At 37.8% G+C, this 25,219-nt stretch overlaps 1 protein-coding gene across 5 annotated transcripts in view; it reads right to left on the bottom strand.

Moving 5' to 3' along the window:
* Positions 1–25,219, bottom strand: part of LOC139757564 (activated Cdc42 kinase-like) — a 206,216-nt gene that overhangs the window by 51,547 nt on the left and 129,450 nt on the right. For 3 of the 5 annotated variants that reach the window (XM_071678166.1, XM_071678170.1, XM_071678167.1), the window contains 10 exons: positions 23,603–23,740; positions 21,706–21,900; positions 21,303–21,452; positions 20,897–21,045; positions 18,636–18,776; positions 18,248–18,407; positions 13,219–13,335; positions 8,685–8,803; positions 2,284–2,417; positions 114–289 (listed from right to left, as the gene is read on the bottom strand). In XM_071678166.1, coding sequence (XP_071534267.1) covers positions 114–289; positions 2,284–2,417; positions 8,685–8,803; positions 13,219–13,335; positions 18,248–18,407; positions 18,636–18,776; positions 20,897–21,045; positions 21,303–21,452; positions 21,706–21,900; positions 23,603–23,740 — 1,479 coding nt within the window. The remainder of the gene's footprint in view (positions 1–113; positions 290–2,283; positions 2,418–8,684; positions 8,804–13,218; positions 13,336–18,247; positions 18,408–18,635; positions 18,777–20,896; positions 21,046–21,302; positions 21,453–21,705; positions 21,901–23,602; positions 23,741–25,219) is intronic. The other 2 variants (XM_071678168.1, XM_071678169.1) reach the window with 1 other exon arrangement.

The raw sequence follows: 25,219 nt of genomic DNA, 5'->3' as shown, positions 1-25,219 counted from the left end.
AAAAAAAAAAAAAAAAAAGTGTTACTGCCAAAAAAAGTACACATATCATACCTAAAACCAAATCCCACTGTTGTGAGGACACTAGTCTAATTAAAAACAGAACACACTATGACCTTATCAAGGTTTTTTTGAACAAATCTGCCATCCTGGACCTTATCTCCGAGGAAGGAGACATCACCAAAATATGCTCCGTCCAGCCCCACATGCCCGGTATGCTTAAAATCTCCCTGAGGTCCTGAAATCATCTCTGGTCTTAATCGTCGTCGTGAGGAGTATGGATTTTTTCCATCTGTTGATTGAAAGAGTAAAACTGTAATATCTCAGTAAGATATTCTCTATCTATGAAAAAATTATAGTGTACCATGAAACATATGAAATCTAATTTTAAAACATCAATTACTATGATGCAATGGGTGGATATATTGGTCTTTCTCATTCATACCAAAGCTTTTGTTCCTGAAAAAGGTTTGTAAAAGTGAACTTAAACAGAAATATGTTGCCACAGTCAAGGGTGGTTCTATTCTTATCCAATGATATGTCCCCCTTTTGATGAAAATTCTGATTTTGCATTGAATTTGCATGAATACAGTGATAAAGTCTCTTTCAAATTATACAATAATATTACATCTAAACAAACAAACACATAATAATGCAGGTTTCCACAGACTGTTTTCTGTTTTGCAAGTCCTGCTCTGAGTGATCAGCTGCTATCTATCTATGATGCTTGTTCCTACCTGGAACTATCTCCATTGCAATAGAGTCTCCATAACTAATGAATTCTAGTGCTGCTTCTTAGCCTTTAGAGCCTCACCGTTAACAGGCCACTGGCAAAGGGCACCTCTAGCGCAGTGTTTGCAGAGGCTCCCATGGATTACTTCTGCCCAATGTTCCTACCTCCTACTTCTACTTAATGTTTCTTCCTAATGCTCTTACCTAAATGTTCCTACCAACTACTTTTATCTATTCCACCTACTACTCTGCTAAAAGGCAGGGCTAGCACAGTGCTCACCGGAAAATCTAGTTATGAAGAGTTGTGTGAGTTAAGTGTTGTCAAGTGTTATGTAACAAGTGCAGTTCTTATCTAACCTGATCATTTTCTGATTTTAACAGTTTTTGGTACTTCTCCAATGGTATTTAGCTTTTCAGTTCAGAGTAAACCAGAGTAATATCATAAAGAAACAAAAGATAGAATACTGAGGAAGAACAACAAAACAAAAATGATAAACTCCCCCACAAACAAGCTAAGGAGAACCTGGAAGTACATATGATATGTATATTACAAATATGATTAATTCAAAGTAGAGAACTACAATATATACATCAATATGTTGATCTACAATCTTACATAGGAGTAGACAATCTTAACTCACAGCAACAATTAAAGGATATCTTCCCAAGTTTTCAGGTATTTTTCAAGACCACCTAATACGGAATAACGCAATAACAATATAAAGTAATATAAACAACACTAACAAGACTTCTAACCTGACCAATAAGAACCTAAGGAATGAGGTACTAATTCATCATTGCCTGAGGAATATGCCCTCTGACCTAACCTCATATGTGAGGTTAGGTCAGAGGTAATCTTCCTCAGATACTGGTGAATCAATAACTTATTCCTGAGGTATTGATTGGTCACGTGAGGAACCCTGTAAGTTATTCATGTTTCTTTAGTACTGGTGGTCAGGAGAGGAGTCTTGTTCCCCATTATCTTTTGTTTACATAACATGGTGCTGTTCATGTTTTTCCCTGTGATGATGTTTTAAAGAGCAAATGAAAGCCAGGGAAGATATTCCCTCATTTTACCATTCACTTATGAAGATTACTAAAGTACACTGACTTTGCTTTTAAAACAGAAAGCTCTATTTCTCAAGCTGAAAAGGACTGACTATATGTATGATCATTATCAATCTGTTTACTTTTACAGTGACTTTCCATGCCTAAGAAGTACAGTACACATTTTCAATTCGTTTATTCTCAAAATGTCCAAAATGGGGATTACTGGATTTCTGGTGTCTGGAATATTAACACCTTTTACCATGAAAACTGATCTTCATTTTGAATGATTTTGCTTTAAGTGACTTTTTCAAAAAACTCATCCCTTGTTTGAAGTGAGAGAGGCCATTATCTTTTTCCACATTGCTTTTAGTATCTTACACACTTAAAGTCTTTATCAATTTCTATATACTGTATTTCCTGGTGTTATATGTGTATGTTTCCACAGTTACATTTTTCTCACTTAAATTTCAAAAAGAAGCTAGCTTATTAGTAGCCATTCCATACCTCCTCTCTGAAAAGAAGACTTATTGGAGGGAATGTTGGTACCCAGGTAGGTAACGGTGTTAGCAGGGTTGAAGAGTCCTGTCTTGCCAGTGTTCAAGACTCCTTTCCATACAGCAAGGTTGTCTGCTACAGGTCTGTGGGAAGAAGAACTATCCATTATTCCCTGTGTTCTTGTATACTAAAATACCTTAGAAAAGGACATAACAAGAAGAGGAGGCTAAACAATACACATAACTGACACAAATGAGGCTTTCATGTCACTACAGTAGTTATAGTTGCAATTATGTATTTTGTTCATCCAAGACAATACAATTGACATCTATTGTTCTGCTTTTCATGATCAACAAAATATCTTGAAAATAAGACAGTATATTCTTACTCTTAACCATATTATGAAAAATAATTTGAAAGGGTATCCCATGAACATATAAAGACATATCTTAGTTATATGAAAACAGTCTTATTCAGCCTCATAAGTGGTAAAGAGGATGTAACCTACACTCACCCTTTGTGAATGGTTCAGTGATAATAGCTACAAGTTTGTCTGAACAGGTCTGCTCTTGGCCATTCAGCAACCATCATCAGACTGACATTATCAGAGTCACCTCCTTACAACTGCTCAAACATTACAAATATCACAGATCTTTGGTGCCAGCCCAAGGTGGCACCTGAAGTTAAGAAACAAGGGTTTTCAAAGAAGGGGAAGGCTGGAGAGAGGGAAAAAAGAAAAACCTACATATCTCTCCTTTGCTACCTGTCCTGAGAGCAATGAGAATTAACCCATAAGAAGGGAGAGGGCAAGAGAAACACCTTCACATAAGATTAACTGCAAAGCAAAGACCTTCAACAGCAAATTGGAGAAACTCTGAAAACTGATTATCTTCAGGGAGGTATCCCTTGAACAACTGAGTATGTTTCCTTGATTGAAATGTTCTAGGAGAAAGGATAGAAAGATATCAACATCTCACAAAATACAGAAACCTAACCAAACATACCCCAGAAAAAAGACATTCTTTATAACCCATTGCCTGCTGATGTGGTGTATACAGTAAAGAACACCCCCAGCAGCTGACTTTGAGTGTATGTGGCATTTATGGACCAGAAGAAATTGTGAGTTAGGGTTGATACATATATTTGTGGAAGGTGCTACAAATTTTTGGTATGGGAGGAAAGGTATTATTAGAAGTAGTGATGACATTTCATCAACAGAGTATGGTATATGAGCAAGTAGGATGAGAGTAGGATGAGTGGTTCCAGGTAAAGATGGGCCTCCAGCAAGGGTATGTGATGTTCCAATGGCTGTTTAATTTGTTTACGGATGGAGTGGTGAGGGAGGTAAATCTTGAAGTGAAGGGTAGGTAAATAGTCCGGGGGGGGGACTGGAAAGTGATAGTCAGTTGTTGTTTACAAATGACACTGCACAGGTGGCAGAATTGATTAAGAAACTGTAGAAGTAGGTGTGTAAGTTTGGGAGTGTATGAAAGGAAAAATTTTAGGGTAAATGTAAATAAAACCAAGGCTATTATAAATCTAGCAGTGAAGACAGACATGTTAGTTGAATCATGAGTTTGAATAACTGGCGAGAACTTAAGAGAAAGTTCGGTGCTTTAGATACCTGGTAGTGGACACAGTAGTCAATGGAACCATGCAAACAGGGGTGAGACATCAGATGGGTGAGGGAGTAAAGGTTCTGAGGCAATAAGGAATGTTTGGCAAGAAAAGTCACTATCTGGGAGTAATAACAGAGTAAGACAGAGGTGTAGTTATAAGAACAGTGTGGTTGAGAGCTGAAAAATGTGTAATGAAACTGTTTTGCAAATATAGAGAGAATATGTGAGGAGAGCTTGAAAAAGAGGATATATGTGTTAGAAGTGGAGGAGAAAAGGAGAAGGGGAGACCAAACTGGAGACAGAAATACATGCCACTTTCTTTATATCACATGCTCCATCATAAAGCTCAAGCTAATCCAACAAGTCTGTTGATCCATGTAGAGATATTTCTCACCAATAAGGGTTTCAACATCCCAGGGTGCACAAATAAATGATTTCCTCAGTAATTTCCAGTGACATCCAAAAGATCTCTAAGGGATTTAATAGGGCATAAGGTATGTGGCTCTCTTGATGAAATCTTCCAAGAATGGATGATACTGGGACTATTTCTAAATCTAATGGTTTCAATGTAATCTTACCTGAAAAAGAGAGGTTCAAGGTTAGCTTGACCTATAAAGTCTTGCCATCAAAAACAAAGTGATTCTTATATCTAGAAACAGCTTGTGATTCGCAAATTCTCCTTTCAGACCCTAACCTATCATGCAAAGATTTCAAAAGATGACACTATGAAGCTAAACTACCAGAAAAAGAGTAAGACTGCAAAAGCTTTAAGACTTTCTAAAGCTCTCACACAGGCTGAAGGGTAGAAGCAACCAATCAGCTAAAAAAAAGACAAGAGAAGTTTATCCCAGAGAGGGCCTGTCAAATTCATACTAAAATCCTAAGAAAAGGGGTTCGTGAAAGTCACTCTAAGAGGCAATAGTGTTACTAGCCATGAATTTGCCATGGAACATTAAAGAATAATCAAAATAAGACTGATAATTTCTGAAGCATTCAAATCTTCAGCAAGGCTAGAAATCATTCCAGATTGACTGGTACTGTCTGTGAATAGAAGTTCAAATGTTATGTAAAGGGTCATCTATTAAGCATTCTCAAACTTCTGTCTGAAAAAGATTTTGAGAAAATCCAACCACATACATTTCAGTCCTGGGCTTTGAGGTTGGGGCCCTACAAAAAGGCTGAGTAAGTTTACAAAAACCAAAGAAATCAACTGAGGAATGCGGCAAAGCTGAAGGAATCTTTGGCACCAGGGTTTCTTGTCCCACCTGGGGTTAGCAGCATCAATAAACTATGAAAATCAGTTACAGAAGAATTTATCTATCCATCTACCTATCTCTATCTCTGATGTCCATTCCCTCCAAGAACTCCCGTCAGGAGGGTGGCCACGGCAAGTCTCCACTTATCCATGTCATTACATGCCTCCCTTGCACACAAGATTCCATGCATCATCAACCATTTCCAGTACTTTTCCAATCTACTTTCCCTTACCACAGATGGTCTTTCTCCCACACCAACCCCTTTAATCGTGCAGCCATACACTCTCCTTGTACATGCCCCATCCTGCATTCTTTCCACATGCCCTAACCACCTAAAAATATTACCTTTCACCCATTTTACCACTCCACAAGTCATTCCCTGACATACCAAATCTCTCATACACCCCCTCCTCTTACATCATTTCATCTAGTCATACCGCATGCTCCTATCAAATAGTTAATTTCAACAGTCTATGTTCTTGACCTCTGTGACTCATTCCAAGTCCATGTTTTGGTTGTATGGTCAAGGTTGAGAGGACTATACTATCCCTTAATCCTTTCTTCACTTCTATACTCACACCTCTACCCTTTATCATTCTACCCTGTACTGCTCTCTCCCTAAAAAATGAACTGGGGAAGAGATAAATCTGTTTCCAATGATTCCAGTCCAAGGAAAAAGCATCTGTCACAACTGCCTTTATATCTAAAACAGCTTGCAGCTGCAAAGGGATCTACTTGAGGTGATATTCTTATGGAGAGGATCCAACTGAATACCTCCTTCTCTATTAACATCTCTGCTGCCACTTAACTTGTTCTTGAGAAGGTAGCTACCAAGATACTGCATACTTCTATGAGTTAGGGGGCATGGAGAAGAGGCTCTTGAACATGACAAGGAACAGACTTTTTTGGCTAACTAAAAGATGAAGGAATTTCCTAAAATCTCTGTTCAACAGGCATTGACATGGCACATGCCAAATTATTTGATTTATTGTTTCAAAATTTTCCATGGATTAAATCAACTTCAATACGACTAGCCTGTGAACATACTGTAGAAAATAATTCCAATGTTCCAAAAACCAACATGCACTGAACGGCTCAGCAAAAATGTGCATATCCCTGTACTTCAATGTGATTCCAATATATGTAGCGAATGGCTTATCTTTTTCACAATTCTCCTGATGTAAAGCTCTGGTGACAGGTTTTGTACATATCTCAATTAGATAAGCACGTTTTGCAGCATAATTTGTAATTAAAACAATTTGCTGACATATCATCCTGGTACATCCTGTACACACAATGAGTTGGAAAAAATAAAAAAGGTAATTTCTCCAGGAGATGTAAGACAAACCAAGGGGAGCTAGCATGCCAAGATTTCATAATGGTATGAGTTGACTGAACATTCTGATCTTATGAACAAACACATGAATATAATGACATCTGGTGATAGTAGCACACTGCACCATTACCATTGGCCAGCCACATCACTTTACTCCATCTACCAACATATTCTCACTCTCTCCCTAGTCCATCATTTACAGTCACCTATCACACACAGTTCCTTCCCTAGATCTACATCCTCTTTCGGATCTATAAATTCTCTCCAGAAGCTATTCCTTAACCGCCTCTTTTTTCCATTACATGGCACACTTACAAACAATACAATCATTCTTAAGCTCTCACACTTGAAGTTCATAACAATTTATCTTCAGTAGACACATTTCCATTTAACATCTTTTAAACTAACCCATCTTTCATTAACAAAGCCACATCTTCTTTTGCATTATTATCTTTATCATCTCACAAGATTGATCTCACACATTTCACTCTATTCCATTCAGAGGTCCTACTTTCTCTTAGTCTTGTCTCACAAAAACTTAAAATATTTGATCTGATCTTTCAAAGTGTCTAGCTATTCCCTTCTTTTTTACACTCAATTTTTTTTCTTTCCACTTTCCCACACAGATCTATATATCTTATCAAATATAGCTGCAGGTATGCCAATCTCATCTGAGGCCAGATCCACTTTTCTTCTTGAATAATCACAGAACTGGGATCACCAGCCCCAACCCCACAATTTCCTCAGATTTTTTGCACAATCATTTAAACTATACCTCTATCTTTTCTGAACTACTGTCTTAACTGTCCACCTTTAGTACCTAATTGCTAAATCCTTCATGACAAATTTCACATATCTTACTGCAATACTGTTCTACATTTTGAATTTGGAATCTGATTTCCCCATTTGTATTCTTAGGGATAATGAAGAATCTATTTTTTGTGTGCATTATTTTGAGAGCACAGCTCTATTTACCGAACTCAGCTGGGTCCTGAGTGACTTTTTGGATGGGCAGAAAATATGGATACGTGGACCTTGCAATCAGAAAAATGTAAAAAATCCCCCTAAATTAATAGAAATATGTAAATCTCATCCTTTGAAAGGCTTCTTTTTTTGTGTGTGTGCTTCTGGATTTGCTAGTCATACAGTAGTGAAGATTAATTACTCAGTGGCTTAGTAGTAGGTGACGGCAAAGTTGCCAGAAATGGTCTTCCATTTTTCACCACCCATTCTCAGTTTTCTGCTGAACCATAGCTTAAAATTTCTCACCCCACCATAAAACCTGTAAGACTCTTTGATCTCCATCTATTCAGAAAAAAATCTACCTTATCCCAAATTAACTCACCAGTCAAAAACATATCATCCCTCTCCTCTCCATGAACTACTTTCCTTTTTACAGTCTGTACATCAGTTACACTTTTGTCTGCATAAGACTGTAACATTTTCTTATCTAATGAATCACTGTCCTGTACACGTTCAGATTCCATCATCAGGAACTAAATTAGTCAAACACGATAAAAGACGGGTCTCCACATGGTCCTGTTTGCTCAAAGATTCACCTGTTAATACCCTGCACTGGCCACAAGCTGATTTACAAAGCACAAACATATCATGTTCACTTCCAGTTGAATTTAGTGCAGCCTAATAATTTGAACAGCTGAATTTCCTTCTAAATGGGGAGTTTTGCCTCCACATTAGCCATCCACCATTTCCGGTTAATAATACTTTGTTTAAATGGCCCTACCCTGTACTTCATTAACCAAATGACCAAACCCAAGCATTGAGTGATTTCTTTCCCCAAACAGGGTACTGTATCATTAGTATATTTTTTCCCTAACATATGTATGCAAAGATAAGATTGAGGGTTCATGGGGTAACTGTCCTTCTATATAATTCTAGTAAGCTCAGTAACATGTTGAAACATGAAGTTTTCTGAAAGAAAATCTAAAATATGTCCTTCAAATCCCTGTCAAACCCAATCATTTTTCAACCAGTATTATTCATAAATCAAAAAGTTATAATAAAAAGAGAAAGGATTTTCAGTAAGATCTGTTGCCAATATCAATGCAAAGGCACTCTTTATCTAGTAATTCTAATATTTATAACAAATCTAGAAATGAATATGAACTTACATAATCATCATTCTTGCAAGTTTTGACCACAGTTAGACCACAATTAACAAAATATCCATTATCTCACCTTTTGTCTAAGACCGTGATAACGTCTCCCACAGAATACTGAAGTCTGTCCCTCTTTCCTCCTGGTGTAGCAGGTGGATCCTCACAGTCTCGTACAACTTGAACTTGCTCTGGCTTACACTAGAAAATGAAAGGAAATTGTTCTTCTCTGTCCTTAACATACAATTAAATCTCCAGTTTTAATCCTCTGGCAATGAAAAGTGTTCAAATCCCTCTTTTTTTATTATTTCTTTCCTCATACACAACTGCTTCCCCTAACCTTAGCATGATAGTGACAAGAACAGATAAAAAATGAACCCACCTGCATACATCCACTCCCTGGTTGTCATGTATAATGAATCCATAGCTAAGCCCTAAAGACTATATCATGGTTTGCAATGACCACTTCATATGTCATGGTTCAGGCCACAGACATCATGTCATCCCTAAAACCACACTGATCCAGTTCATTTTATCCAATACATGCACGCATTGGACCTGCCTGAATGTTCATGCCACCAATAATCCAATGCCTCTTTCATGTCAACCTTCCATCTCTTACTTGGTCTTCATTCTTCCTCCACTTCTGACACATATATCATTCTTAATGAGTCTTTCTTCAATCACACTCTCCAAATGTCCAAACCTCTCTCAATCAGAATACACTTACTATCACATCTTTCTCTTACCCTGTCAATCCATGTATGATCAATTCCCTCACACCACATATAATCCTCATGCATTTTATTTCCAACATAGAAGTGAGAATGGACATAAAGAGAAGACAAATCACATATACTACAGAAACCTCAATAATTTCCAAAGTAACTTAGGTTGGAAATTAAAGATCAGCAGCCTGGATCCAGGGTTTTGTGAAATTTACAGTGAAGGAGTACAGGCATGGGTACTTCAAGCCTCAAATACTAAGGATATGGTATGAAGGAGGAAGGAGTGGTTAAACCCTTTCCTTTCTCCATTTTTCTTCAAAGTGTACTCCAAATAACAATCTTTTTTTGTAGTTTTGAAAAGTATACAGAAAAAGCAATATACAAAACATTTGCTTAATATTCAATATTTTGGAAAACATGCATTGAAATACACAGTTGCTATGAGTCCAAGCTACCTCAATGAATACAAAATAATTGTAAATAACAGAAAACTTAACAATGAACATTAAATTGTGTAAGATATTAGAAATAACACAGAAATAATGACATCTTATTAAAGAAATGCATAAATCTTATTATTTCATTACTTCTGATAAGGGACCATTTATTACTTCAATTATCCAGTGGTGATGACATCAACCTTTGCTTTTCTTAATTGCTTATCTCCTCAATTATCTTGTCAGTAAGTTCATTACAGATGCCCCCCAACTTACGATTTTTTCGCCTTTACAATGGTGTGATAGCAATATGCATTCAGTAAAAACCGTACTTCGAATTTTGAATTCTGATCTTTTCCCAGGTTAGCAATATGAGGTATGATACTCTCTCGTGATGCTCCATAGCAGCAGCAAGCCGCAACTTCCAGTCAGCCTCACGATCGTAAATGTAAACAACCGTTACTCTACAGTGTACTGTGCTGTCAGCATATTTTGGATTTTGTGTTTTGTGTTTTTGCATTCCATCATGTTTACAAAATGCCCATCTGTGTCTCCTGCCTCTGGTGAGAAGAAGAGGAAGGCAATTACTCTTGAGATAAAATCAAAGATAATTGCCCAGCAAGGTGGAAGCAAGCCAGTAATGGCCATGGCACATGAGTTAGGACTTTCACAATCGATGATCTCGACCATCTTAAAGGACAAGAAGAGAATCAGTGATGCAGTGAAATCTTCAGCACCAGTTAAATCCACTGTCATCACGAAGAAAAGAGCTGGGCCAAGTAATGACATGGAAAAATTACTTGTCATGTGGATGGAAGACTAGATACAGAAGAGCATACCGCTTATCCTACTGACAATCCAGGATAAGGCAAGAAGTCTTTTTGATATGCTAAAACAGCAAGCTGATGATCCTACATATACGCAAATGTTTGCATCATGTCATGGGTGGTTCCAATGCTTCAAAAGGAGTCATGATTTTCATAATGTAAAGGTTAGTGGTAAGGCAGCAAGTGTCAAAACTGAAGGTGCCAAAACTTTTAAGGAAGAGCTGCATAGGATAACTGTGGATGAGAAATGTAAGTGTTCTAAAAACATTTAAGGTAGGTTAGGCTATGCTATGATGTTTGGTAGATTAGATGCACAGAACTAAATGAATTTTCAACGTATATCATTAACTTACAATGGTTTTATCAGAATGTAACCTCATCATAAGTCAGGAAGCATGTGTACTGTAAGCAAATTTATGAACTGCTACATATTCTGATTCATGTGAGAAACTGCAGAAGCTGGTGACTGAGTTTGGAAAAGTGTGTGGAAGAAGAAAGTTAAGAGTAAATGTGAATAAGAGCAAGGTTATTAGGTACAGTAGGGTTGAGGGTCAAGTCAATTGGGAGGTGAGTTTGAATGGAGAAAAACTGGAGGAAGTGAAGTGTTTTAGATATCTGGGAGTGGATCTGGCAGCGGATGGAACCATGGAAGCGGAAGTGGATCATAGGGTGGGGGAGGGGGCGAAAATCCTGGGGGCCTTGAGGAATGTGTGGAAGTCGAGAACATTATCTCCGAAAGCAAAAATGGGTATGTTTGAAGGAATAGTGGTTCCAACAATGTTGTATGGTTGCGAGGCGTGGGCTATGGATAGAGTTGTGCGCAGGAGGATGGATGTGCTGGAAATGAGATGTTTGAGGACAATGTGTGGTGTGAGGTGGTTTGATCGAGTGAGTAACGTAAGGGTAAGAGAGATGTGTGGAAATAAAAAGAGCGTGGTTGAGAGAGCAGAAGAGGGTGTTTTGAAGTGGTTTGGGCACATGGAGAGAATGAGTGAGGAAAGATTGAGAAAGAGGATATATGTGTCGGAGGTGGAGGGAACAAGGAGAAGAGGGAGACCAAATTGGAGGTGGAAAGATGGAGTGAAAAAGATTTTGTGTGATCGGGGCCTGAACATGCAGGAGGGTGAAAGGAGGGCAAGGAATAGAGTGAATTGGAGCGATGTGGTATACCGGGGTTGACGTGCTGTCAGTGGATTGAAGCAAGGCATGTGAAGCGTCTGGGGTAAACCATGGAAAGCTGTGTAGGTATGTATATTTGCGTGTGTGGACGTATGTATATACATGTGTATGGGGGGGGTTGGGCCATTTCTTTCGTCTGTTTCCTTGCGCTACCTCGCAAACGCGGGAGACAGCGACAAAGTATAAAAAAAAAAAAAAAAAAAAAAAATAACATATTCTGATCATTTTATGTACAGCTAAAGGTGTTGTTACCACAAAAAAGCAAATGGCTGGGCAGGTACAAGTTAAAAATAACTACTTTGGTCCACACCATAGCATCAGCTGGACTATGTGAGTCAGGGCTTGTATAGCATGGTCATCACCATCAAATTCATCATTCCTTGGCTTACTGGAAATGAAAAACTGTGGAAGAGCCGACACAAACCAGGTGCTTCCACTTTCTCCTAGAGAGGTTTCACTCTGATTTCGTCTGCTGGACTACCCAAGTCAGAGCTTTTCTCCTCATTACATGAGATATCATAATATCTTCATTTATCTGTCTGTCTATCTATCTATCCATATCTCAGAAGCCTGTTCCAATTGGAACTCCTTCAAAGGACTGGCCATGGCAGAGTCTCCATAACTAAAGAACTCCAGTGCACTGGAGTTATGGGTCAGCATAACTGAAAAATCAGTGAAGTGGAAAACTAAGCAAAAATAACAAAAATAACTAACTATAGGTCATAAGACGTTGTCCCAGGAAGAAAAGCCTGTATTCCTGCTTGGGAGCAAGAAAATTCTACTGTTAAGATTTCAAGATGTACTGGTACGGCTGAGTTTACCGGCTGGACCCATTTTTTCTCTTCATTCTCATGTCATCCTTTTCTGAAAAGCTGAGTCTGGCCAAACTTGGAAACCAGTATGGCAACTGACAGCCTGATAGGGATGGGTTTTTCAACACCTCATGCTTTAAAAGGTTATCAATTGCCTTACTGGTCTTCCTAGGTCAACCAAATAAAGCTTTTCAGGAAGAAATGACCTTAGAAGGAAGAAAATGAGTGTCTGTAAGGTGAACTTGGCCTTGCCAATACATCTTGAAACCCCATTTGTTGACACACTTTCTTGCTTCTATGCAAGAATATGTGCCTTTTGTACTGGGCATATCTTAGGACTTATGCTTAGTTACTGGTAGACAAAAAATAATATCATCAGGTAACACAGAACTAATGAAAGTATTACTAAACACAAGGGTAACAATTAAAAACTGAATCCTCCACTCTCACTGAGGCAGCAAATAATGTCATCTGACTTCTAAGACTATACCATGCTGACTAATGTAAAATATCCCACCAAAGGCAAGTAATAGAATTTACTCCGTAAGTCCTTATCATAAATGGTAATCACCAATTTTTTTCTGCGGAGACTGTATGCAATTTAGCATGTGTAATTTCAAACACAATACTCACCTCAGGCAGAATGCCCATAAGGTCAACAAATTTAGGTCTCTTCATTGGATCATGCTGCCAACATTTGAGCATTATTGTGTAGTATTCCTTTGGACATGCCTCTGGCTGCTCCAGTCGCTGCAAAGAAAAACTGTGGTCAATATCACTGAATTCAAACAATTACCCAGATTGTACTAGTTTTTGGTAAATTCATTAATTTTGGCAAATCAATTAAAATATCATGGCAATGTAGTTGGTGGACCTGGCAGAGTGAATCTGGAAATTAAAGAAAGTAATGAAAGACTAACAGACTACCTGAACTCTGAGATAGTAATAAAAAAATTCAAAAGCTGATGTATGAAAAAGTTTTCTAAAGGCAATAACGCAGTACAAGTCGTTAACATGGATTCTTTATAGGGCTAAGCTCAGTATCTTTTTATCACATAAACCATACTTGGTATTGCCAGGCTTCATCCGCAAGAGTTTACATTGCAATCGAAAAGCATCTCTGTTGACTCCAAAGGAGAGTCCACATTTCCCTGCTACTAAAAGTAGCAGTGCTGGGCTGCAAAAGCCTTTAGGAAGAGGTCCTAGATAATACCAGGTGCTAGGGTTATCAGAGAGAACACCATTCTCCTGTCCTTGTTTTCTTTGCCTTCACACTCATTTTCTAACTGAATTTTTACCTTTATTCCTTCAATGCCTGGTCTTAATAAGTGCTTCTGGCCATGACTGGAACCTGCACCCTAACGAAAGACAGACAAAGATAAAAGGTTATGAATGTATAAGATATGAGGAAATGGAGAAATTACAGCACAATATAAGGCTGATGGTTGGATATAAGAGTACTCTGAATGACTGTCTCTATATTAAAAGGGTATCAGCAAGGATTACAGTAAACAAATCAGGAAAGCAGTCTGCCCAGAACTCAAAGAACAATGAACATAAGCAAATGACGAACTGGATCTAGATGATTCTAGGACTGAGGAGGAAAGCCACTAAGAAGAGGCAGAGAGGTTTGGGAAACTGAATACAAAAGGTAAAATGACATACTGAATGAAGCCACAGAGAAGGCAATTTACTCTGTCAGACATTACAAACATTGGAGTACTGAATGGAAGATTTATCAAAGTATTAATCAATTAAGATAATTGTGTAGTTATGAGTATAAAGATTCAAAATAACTTAAAAGCTGAAGAGAGAAACATAACTCCAAGATACAACTCGCATGTGGGCGATTACTTATCTCACAAAGACCATGAGGAATGAAACAAAAGATGCAGCTGGTATTGATCTTTGGGTTGGAAGAACATCCTCTGAACAGAGATAGGTGAAGCTGAGAAATGGAAGAATGTCAAAAAGCTAAGTGAATGATGGACTTGCCAAATACAAATCTAGATGTACAAGAAGTTAGGAAATTAGAAGATACCGACAAAACATAAGGGGATGACCAATGATAACTACCTTTAACAAGAAAAAGTGAAGTTAGGAGGTGCTTAAGTTTGCCAATAAATCTGCCAAAAAGCTAGAGTTCAAAGAAGCATTTATCATACATGAAAAACTAAGACGAGACTGAGAAAGAACTAAGGAATCTAAGACGAGACTGAGAAAGAACTAAGGAATCTAAACAAAGTGCAAAAAAAGAGAAAATCAGACAAGGCCAAAGGGAGGAACAACACTCTCACCTCTAGCTTCAAGAGAATGAGATTAACAAGTAGCACGTGTATCTGGCAAAAACTATGTATACAAATTCAGATAGACAGGCAGTTCATGGTTTGGAGATGAAATTTACTGAAAACACCAGGGGTGCATTTTAGAGAGAGAGAGAGAAGAGAGAGAGAGAGAGAGAGAGAGAGAGAGAGAGAATTTCTCTCTCTCTCTAAGATGCAGTACAGGATCAGAGGAAATACAGGACTCAAAGAAAATACAACCACAGTAACTATGCAAAACTGAGAAAATGGAGTCTTACGACTAGAGTGCAGAACACTATTTTGGAAGGTTCCATAATATCTAAAATAGAGGGGTTAGAACATGATTATCAACAGATGCAAATACAGGAAAAGGGATGAGAGAAAGATGTTGTTCAATATAAGATGTCGAAAGCCGGAGATTAGAGATGGACTATGAAAAAGGATAAAGGTGACACAAGAAAAAAAATACAGCAAGATAAGAAGGGAACAGCAGAGTATCTTTGAATGAAAGTTGTAGACAAAACAAAAAAATGATAAAAAACTTTTTCACAAGTTCATCACAAAAAAATTATTAGTAAAAGATCACCTACCTAATCAGCCAAAGAGATTTGAAGGGAGGAACTGCTAAAGATGAGAAATTGTGTTACATGATAAGTTCAAAAGGATTTTCACAGCAGAGGACACTATAGCCCAACCACCAACCAGATGAGGTGGAAATAAGCCTATGTAGGCACTGAAAATTACATGAAAGACAGAGCAAGGTTATCAAAACATCTTAACCCATAAAAACCTTATGGTCCAGAAAAAGTCTTTCCACATGTCCAGATGGAATGCGTGGAAATACTTGATAGGTTGCTTGAAACAACAATCAAGTCAGTATGTCGCTTAGGGAAGTGGAGTGGAGATGGCAAATGTTTTGCCTGTCTTTAAGAGACATGAGAATGAGGGCAGTGACTTACAAACCAGTCTCCCTAACAAATTTCTACTGTATTATTATCATACTTGATCGCTGTTTCCTGCATTAGCAAAGTTGCATCAGGAAACAGACCCACCCACTTACATACACATATATTCACATTTATGCATATACATGTATACATACAAACATATATGTATATCTATATAGGGGTGAGGAACAAGTAAATTGAGAGGTAAGTTTGAATGGAGAAAAACTGAAGGAAGTGAAGCGTTTTAGATATCTGGGAGTGGATTTGGCAGCTGATGGAACCATGGAAGCAGAAGTGAGTCACAGGGTGGGGGAGGGGGCAAAGGTTCTGGAAGCGTTGAAGAATATGTGGAAGGCAAGAACGTTATCTCGGAAAGCAAAAATGGGTATGTTTGAAGGAATAGTGGTTCCAACAATTGTATACGGTTGTGAGACATAGGCGATAGAAAGGGTTGTGCGGAGGAGGGCGGATGTGCTGGAAATGAGATGTTTGAGGACAATATGTGGTGTGAGGTGGTTTGATTAAGTAATGAAAGGGTAAGAGAGATGTGTGGTAATAAAAAGAGTGTGGTTGAGAGATCAGAAGAGGGTGTATTGAAATGGTATGAGTATCTTTTTTATTATACTTAACATACATATACTGGTGCCATCCAGCTCCACAGAAAACAGCATCACCACCTCCTGTGTCAGCAAAGTAGTGCCAGGAAACATATGGAGGAAGGCCACATCTGCTCATACCCATTCTCTAGCTGTCATGTATGATGCACCAAAACAACAGCTCCCTATCCACATCCAGGCCCCACATACCTTTCCATGGTTTACCCTAGTTCAGTCCACTGATGGCACATCGATCCCAGTATACATCATTCCAATTCACTCTATTCCATGCATGCCTTTCACCCTCCTGAATGTTCGGGCCCTGATTGTTTAAACTGATTTTCACTCTATCCTTCCATCTCCAATTTGGTCTCCTGTTTTTCCTTGATTTGTTCACTTCTGACATATATTCTCTTTGTCAACTTTCCTCACTCATTCTCTCCTTATGTCCAAACCACTTCAACACACCCTTTTCTGCTCTCTCAACCACACTCTTTTTATTTCCATACATCTCTCTTACCCTTTCTATACTTATTCAATCAAACCACCTCACACCACATTTTGTCCTTAAACATTTCGTTTCCAACACATCCACCTTCCTCCACACAACCTTATCTATAGCCCATGCCTCGCAACCATATGATAGTTGTGGGAACTACTATCCCTTCAAACATACCCAATTATGCCCATGGAGATAACATTCTTTCTACACATTCTTCCTAGCTCCCAGAACTTTTGACCCCTCCCCAACCCTATTCTAATTCCATAGTTTCATTCACTGCCAAGTCCATTGCTAGATATCTAAAACACTACACTTCCTCCAATTTCTCTCCATACAAACTTAAATCCCACCTAACTTTTCCCTCAACCCAACTGAACTTAATAATCTTACTCTTATTCACATTAACTCTCAACTTTCTCTTTTCACACACTCCTCCAAACTCCATCAACAACTTCTGCAGTTTCTCACTCAAATCAGCTATCAGTGCTGTATCATCGGCAAACAACAACTGACTCACTTCCAAGGTCCTCGCATCCCGAACAGACTGCATACTCATCTCTCTCTCTCTGAGCCTTGCATTTACTTCCCTAACCACCCCATTCATAAACAAATTAAACAACCATAGTGACATCAAACACCCCTGCCACAGACTGACCTTCACCAGAAACCATTCACTCTCCTGCCTTCCTACTTGTATACATGCCTTATGTTCAATGTGATGGCCTTGATATGGGCTTCAGTTCCCCATGCCATAGAGAAAAAAATTCCGGTCATCACACTTAATGAAGTACTATGGGCTAAGCAAGAAGGCACAACATGGAGAAACTATGATGGTACCGGGATGAAGAGAGATGAGCTATGATTATAGGATGGAGGTTTGAAATTCGCTAACCAAGAAGATTTTACGGTCAACCGATCACAACCTTCAAGCTTCTAAATCAGCCTGAGTCAACTCACCAGTGAACTGTTCTTTGTAAGATGCAATGAGTGAAGTACCAGAGTTGATAAGAATTCAGGCAAGAAGCTTGTTGGAATGGAAGTGAAAAATAGTTTTAGCATAAGGGTATTGAATGACTGGAATGAACTAAGTAATAAAATTGTAAATGCTGGCATTATAAAAAATTTTTGAAATGTTACTTGATGATAAAAACTCATGAGATGGGGTCTGCACTGTAAAAAGAAAAAAAAAAGCAAAACATAATTACTGATGTACTGTGACTAAAAAGTTTAGAAAGACAATGGCACAAAAAAATTGGTTGTAAAGTATATTTCATATGTAATACAAACACAAAAAAAATCATCTAAAGAACATACCTGAAAGTTAGGTTCATCAATTGCTTCCAAAATTTGCTGACCTGTAAGTGCAGCCCAAGGCTGGAAGCCATAGCTAAACATTTCCCAAAGTGTAACACCAAATGCCCACACATCCGATGCAGAAGTAAATCTAAGGTAGTTTATACACTCAGGAGCACACCTATTGTAAAAGAATTCAAAATATATTTTCATGTATAAAAGTTCCTCATGATGATATAAATTTCAAGAGAAACAAAAAAATTGGAAAAGGAGTACCCTACAATCTTCTTCACTTTTAGTATCAAAAGATGTCAAATTTCACTCTTTTTATTCTTTTTAGTGCATTGGAGACACTAAACACAAATCAATATTCAATCATTCTAATATCAGTATTATTCAAATTACTTACCATGCTATTGGAAGTTTCAAATTTACATTAAAATTTGTTTGGTAGTAATCTTTTCCCACTCCTAATGCTCTTGATAAGCCAAAATCTGATATCTTAATTTTGTTTTTGGAGAAAACCAAAATATTTCTTGCTGCCAAATCTCTGAAGAAAAAATACAAAATATTAGGATGAATATTCTAATCAAGACACTTAAGCAGCCTAATCGTATTTAATCATGCTCAAAATACTGCAAATGTAAATGAAGTGGCACAAAGGATTCCAAAACACAAATAATCTGTCAGATATCTGCAGCCAGTTAAGGCACTAATCTTTTTATGTACCTAAGCTGATATCATGCAAGCTCTATGGAACAAACAAAGCCTTCCCAAAAATTCTAATTACCAGCTATTTTCTCTATTCAATTACCTACAACCAGTCATAATGTTTCAAACTATTACTATCAAATTTGTATAACAGGTTTGGCTATAAAATAAGTGAAACAGTAAACAGCTACTCCTCGTAACATACATATCTGTACTGTACAAGGAGTGAGTTCTGCAATCATGGAGCCAGAAAAGTGAGTTCTGCAATCATGGAGCCCCATCTCTTGAACTTTCTCTTCTATCAAAACTTTTTTAAACTTCTATATGCCATCCACATTCAGAATCTCATCACTCTGTTTAATCGAATCATCCACAACTCATATACTGTAAAATTTCTTTACGTACTTTCCAACAAGTTTCTTTCTTAATTTCAAGTTATGGCCTCTGGTACTTCTATTTTTTTCCATCTTTCAAAGAAATGGTCACTGATGACCTCACCCAGCTGGTAAAAAAAAACTTACTCTTCTTTCATCCTTGGTGGACACATTTATGGCCTCTAAACTTTCCCTGTAAATAGTACCATCTCCCTGATAAGTTTTATCCAAGAAGAATGAGAGGTGAAAAATGAGCAGTTAAGCCTTTGACAGCCCTTTTCAGTAAGTTACTTGCTACACAAAAAGTTCCAGATGAATGGAAGTTTGCCAACAGAACACCAATATTTAATAAAGGTAATGGTCACTTTCCAGAAATTGTCATCTTTTTACCTTAATGCATGTAGCTGGAAAACTTATGGAAACCATAATTCAAGATACAATTGTATACCATTTAGAGTACCATCACTTACTAAATGATTGTCGGCACGGCTTTTGACAATACTGTTCACGTCTGACAAATCTTCTTAATTTCTTTTAAGAAATAATCAACATGCATGACGAAAGTAAGGCAGTTGATATAATCTATCTAGCCTTTTAAAAAGGTTCTGCATCAAACAATGCTAGCAAAAATTTTTACATGGCACTGATGGGGTTCTACTTCAGTGGGTAGGAAACTGCTTAACTGACCATAAAGAAAGAGTAGTGCTTAATGTTCAAGCCTCAGAATGGTTAGATGCAACAAGTGGAGTACCACAAGGATCAGTCTTGGGACCTGTTCTTTCTTATAATGCTCTTTCTCATAAATATTAATGTTACTGGTAATGGGTTGAATTCTAAGATATCAAAATTCATGATGATACAAAGCTGGAAAATAAATCTACAAATGAACTTGAACATCTACAGCTTCAAACAGACAGACAAACTGATGAACTGTGCTTATAAGAGACAAAAGTATTTCATCATCAATAAGTCCAAACTTTTACGTATTGGTAGTAAAAATTAATTCTATTAAACTGCAAAAACGTAAATGAGGAAAAAGACAGTGTAATAATGCTTGGTGACCTAAAAGTAAGTAAACAGTGCACAGAAGCAGGGAAAGGTGAAAACAAAATTCTTGGTTTTATAGGCACACAGCCTTCGAATTTAACTCCAGGAAATCATCCTTACTCTTTACAGTTCATTGGTTCATTCACATCTTGAATAGTGGGCTCAGTTTTGGTCTCCCTACCTAAAGAATGATATATAATGAAGAGTACAGTGTCAAGCTACTATGTGAATAAAAAACATAACGATGATGATGATGATGATGATAATGATAATGATAATAAAGTAAAGTCATATCTTAAATCAAAGCCCAACTCATAGCTACTCCCATTTGTTTGGGAAGATGCCTCCCAAAATCAACTATGTGAAAAATGTTACCAGATGGTAGTTGTACAAATACTTTCAAACAAACACCCAAAAGTATTTAAAGAGAGTATTCTTTATGCAAGTTCAAATTCATACTGGATAATCCATATATCCAAGAATCACCATTTTTCAGAATGCTAATTCTTTAGACTAGAAGCAAGCATAATCAACATACCTGTGGATGAGTCTCTTACCCTCAAGGTAAGACATGCCATCACAGATTTGTATAGAAAAGTGGCACAAAGACGTGACAGGGAAGCTCACTCTCAGGGATGGCTCCTTTATACACTCTAGTAATGACCGCAGTGGTGCTAACTCTGTTACCTGTACAATACAGTAAAGACAGAACTTCTGTTACCTGTACAATACAGTAAAGAAAGAATTTAATATTTCACAATGTACTTCATTAATGCATGAGAAAGCAGCATCCAGCAGAAACTAAGAAGTATCTAAAGTGGCAAAGGATTAAAGAAACTACCCAAAGAAATTTATTTCATATGTTTCATCTAAAAGAACATAAACAAAAGACTTTAAGGTAATCATTCTGTCATACAACAAGAAATTATAATAGGCCCCCTTACCAACATAAGAGCATTTGTGTCAAGCACAACACCATATAATCGAACAATGTGCTCTGAGTCTATGGTATGCATGATAGCTGCTTCTTTCAAGAACTCCATTGGCTGTGTTTGCATTCTCTCTTTGCTGAGGCACTTGATAGCCACTTGTATCTGCGAGTTAATAAAAGAATCATTCAGTACGTTAAATCTGTACCAACCATGATTTCCTCCTACATTGGAGGGATATTTTCTTCAGAATTAACAGTGGCCACTCTCCATAAGTGAGAACACCATCTATCAAACAGACCAAAATGCTAAGTCTGGAAAAATTCAATGTTATTTCCACTTTTGAGGTCTCTGAAAGTATTGTTTACAATTCTTTACATCAAAACACCTTAAAGCATATTGTAATATAATCACTTACTCTCTCTCCTTCTTCATTGGTCCAGACCCCCTGCTGGACCACACCAAACTCCCCAACACCTAACTCCTTGTTGATGACGATGGCATCAGCTGGGATAATGTGTTTACTAGGTACTCTAACACTGGGACGCTCTCCAGCATCATCAGGCACAACAACTTCTTGAGAGTCTAGGCCATCCTTACGTGCTAATAACATCTGTAATAAAAGAATATCTTAAGTCCTCTCAACCTAAGATAGACTTAGTTCCAATCTGCACCCCCAGTCACCTTTAATAGCTAATTAATTCTGCAAAAGAAATCACCAACTATTCTGGGCATCACATACAACACTCATATGCTGTTCATGACCACATCCTAAACATCAACACAAAAGCAACAAACAAGCTACATGCCCTCACGCCTCTAACTGCCACTGTATTTAGACAAGAAAAAGAATCCCATGATATCCTCAACAAAATTTCTTTCACTTCACTAACCAGTCTTCCATCCTCTCAAAAGAATATATTATAACTCCCTTATCATAAGTTATGCCCTTTATTAGTTGAAGGGTGATTTTTTGGGATCTCTTTTTAGTTTTTGTACATACACAAGTCACATCTCTATGTAGAATGCATCTCTGCAATCTAAACAGTTCACCCTATTGTTATGCAAAATGAATTAATTTTTTTATGTTTATGTTGTTATATTTAAAGTTATTTCACTTAAATGAACTAAAGAAAGACCCACTACACCCCACTTCTACCTCCAATCTGGTCACCTGCTTCTCAATGTTCCCTTTTCCTCAGACACATATATCTTCTTTGTCTACCTTTCCTCACTCACCCTCTCCATATGTCCAAACCATTTCAACACATCCTCTTCTGCTCTCTCAATCACACTTTTTATTACCAAATATACCTTGTATAGATAAGATAACATAGGTGAAAGGGTGCTCCTCATACTGTAACCAATTTTTTTACAGTAAAATGCATCTATCTGTCATCTATATCTCTGATACCTGTTCCCCTCAGGAACTCCCTCAAGAGGGTGGCCAAGGGAAAAGAGTTTGAATTACTGGTGAGCACAAGGGATGCTTTTTAGCCTTTAGTGCCTCAACCTTAACAGGCCAATGGCATAGGGCAACTGTAGTGCAGTTTTCAGAGGCTCCCACCAAATGTTCCAACCTAATACTTTTGCCTAAAGCTCCCACCTAATATTCCTACCTAATACTTCTATCTACCACAAGTGACTGTATGTTTACGGACAGAATGCCAGCAGTCTCCATTTGGGTAAGGCTGAAAGAAAAGACAGCTACCTGGGTTAGGGGAGTGCAAGATGATGACTAATGAAGTGGTGGCTCACTACACAGCCATTACTAACGCTCCTAATACCTAAACAGGTAGTACCAGTAATATACCTCCCTGGTAAGTGGCTGCCTACCAACTACTATCGATCAGTAAAATGCATCTTTAAAGGAAAAGAAATAAAATGTTAAACATAATTTAGTTACAGCAATCATCTTGGACTAAACTAGTTTAGCTTCAAGAAAATCTAAAACTCATTCATTGGCACTTGGGTGAATAAACATTACTTGAGTAAAGAAACTACATCTAAACTTAACAGTGATGTATTTTGTAGACAGCATCCTCTGCTCTTATCAATGAAATTTTCAGCGTATGAACCTCTCTAAATACAGAGTATGTCACTCAATCATTTAGATAACTTACAGGATAGGAAACCTCCGCTTGATATAATTGACCTGAAAGGTACACCCATAGCTCTCTCTCTCTCTCTCTCTCTCTCTCTCTCTCTCTCTCTCTCTCTCTCTCTCTCTCTCTCTCACAGCATCTGTGAATGGATTATTAGGCAAAGAAAAGAAAACCTTACAAACATGATATCCATCTCATGTAAGAATATACCTTTTTGAACTTTGAGAGGTAAGTTTGAGGGTAGTATTTATGGAAATATTTCTTGAGGCGGCGAATTTCTGGACGTGACATCCCCATGGCTTGTAGATCTTCATCTGCTACAAACTTTATTTGACCTACATTTTGCACCTGGAAGAATAAACAAAATGTGTAAATGGCAAAGTTCTAACAACACAGAAGGAGCAGAAAGCTACATGAAAATGCAAATGGAAGAACTTTATCTGAGCCAAATCAAGCAAATTGGAATATTAACCTTACCCAAGCTGAAGAAAAATGCTTATGATCCAATAATGAAAATTAGAATGTACACAACAGCTAGTTTCAAAGGTTCATTTCCCCTGTAGTTTTAAAGTATGGCAAAGTTTTCCTTAAATACATAAGAAAATAATGCTTGTTTCATGGCTTCATCTCTGTCCTCATAAGCTGTTGGTTAATTCTTATTTTAACTAACTTAGACAGCATAGGTAACTGAATATCCTAATTGCAGGTACCTCATATATGCTATACACCATACCAGCCTAGCCCCAACTCATGAAGCACCCCTGACCCATTTCTATGAAATCCTTTAAGCTAAAGAATACATAAACACACTGAAGACAAAAAACTTGATAATAAGCCACAAACCAACCCCACACCAACACAGGAAAGTCATGAAATGCCTTCTTACAGTCCATTCAGAAACAACTGCCCAACTACTCTTCTTTCCCACTGACAACATATCAGACTTTCACATAAAACACTGGCCCATTTGCAGTCCAAGCACATACATGTATCTTCAACCACTTCTGGCTACACAATAAAATCCCAAACATCTGGAAACTTACCAATCCTAAGACCCTTCAATTCTCCCCTTCTCCTTCCATCATTACATCACATCTATACTCACTACCCAAAACTATGTAAAGTAGTGATCCAAAAAGGGATTAAACAAAACATCCCATTTCACCCACACGGCTTCAGACCAAAACACTCCACCCCCATGCTACACAACGACCTCACACAACTAAACCTACGCTGCTTCAACCAACCACAGCTTCCACTACACAATACTAATATTAAAAGACATCAACAAAACATCCTACACTGTCCCCTGGAACATCCTCACACAAGATATGTGACACAACCCTCCACAACAATGATAAAAAGAGGGCCAATTTTATAGCTGGTTGCCATGGCAGTCACTTAATGACATTACCTCTAATATATTTCTTCCTAAACAACCTCCCATTCTATCTACCTATCAATCAATAACTCTTGATGCCCATTCCCTCCAGGAACTCCCATCAAAGGGGTTGCCATAGCAAGAGTCTCCACTTATCCCTATCCATACATGCCTCCCGTGCATACACCATCCCAAGCATTCTTCCTCCATTTCTCTTCCTCCATTATTCTTCCACACTATTTCCCTATGTCACAGGTAGTTTTCCTCCCACATCAATCCCTTTATTCACATCATCATACACTCTCTTTGCAAACTCCCCATTCTGCATTCTTTCCCTAAGCCCAAACCACCTCAAAGTATTATGTTTCACCCACCCTACCACTTCCACAATTCATTCCTTTTGCACTTCCTGCCATATCAAATCTCTCATACATCCCCTCATTTCT

Source organism: Panulirus ornatus, chromosome 27 (assembly GCF_036320965.1).
Source record: "Panulirus ornatus isolate Po-2019 chromosome 27, ASM3632096v1, whole genome shotgun sequence".
Lineage (NCBI taxonomy): Eukaryota > Metazoa > Arthropoda > Malacostraca > Decapoda > Palinuridae > Panulirus > Panulirus ornatus.
The sequence above is the reverse complement of the archived record's forward strand: the minus strand, read 5'-3'. Positions and strand labels throughout refer to the sequence as shown.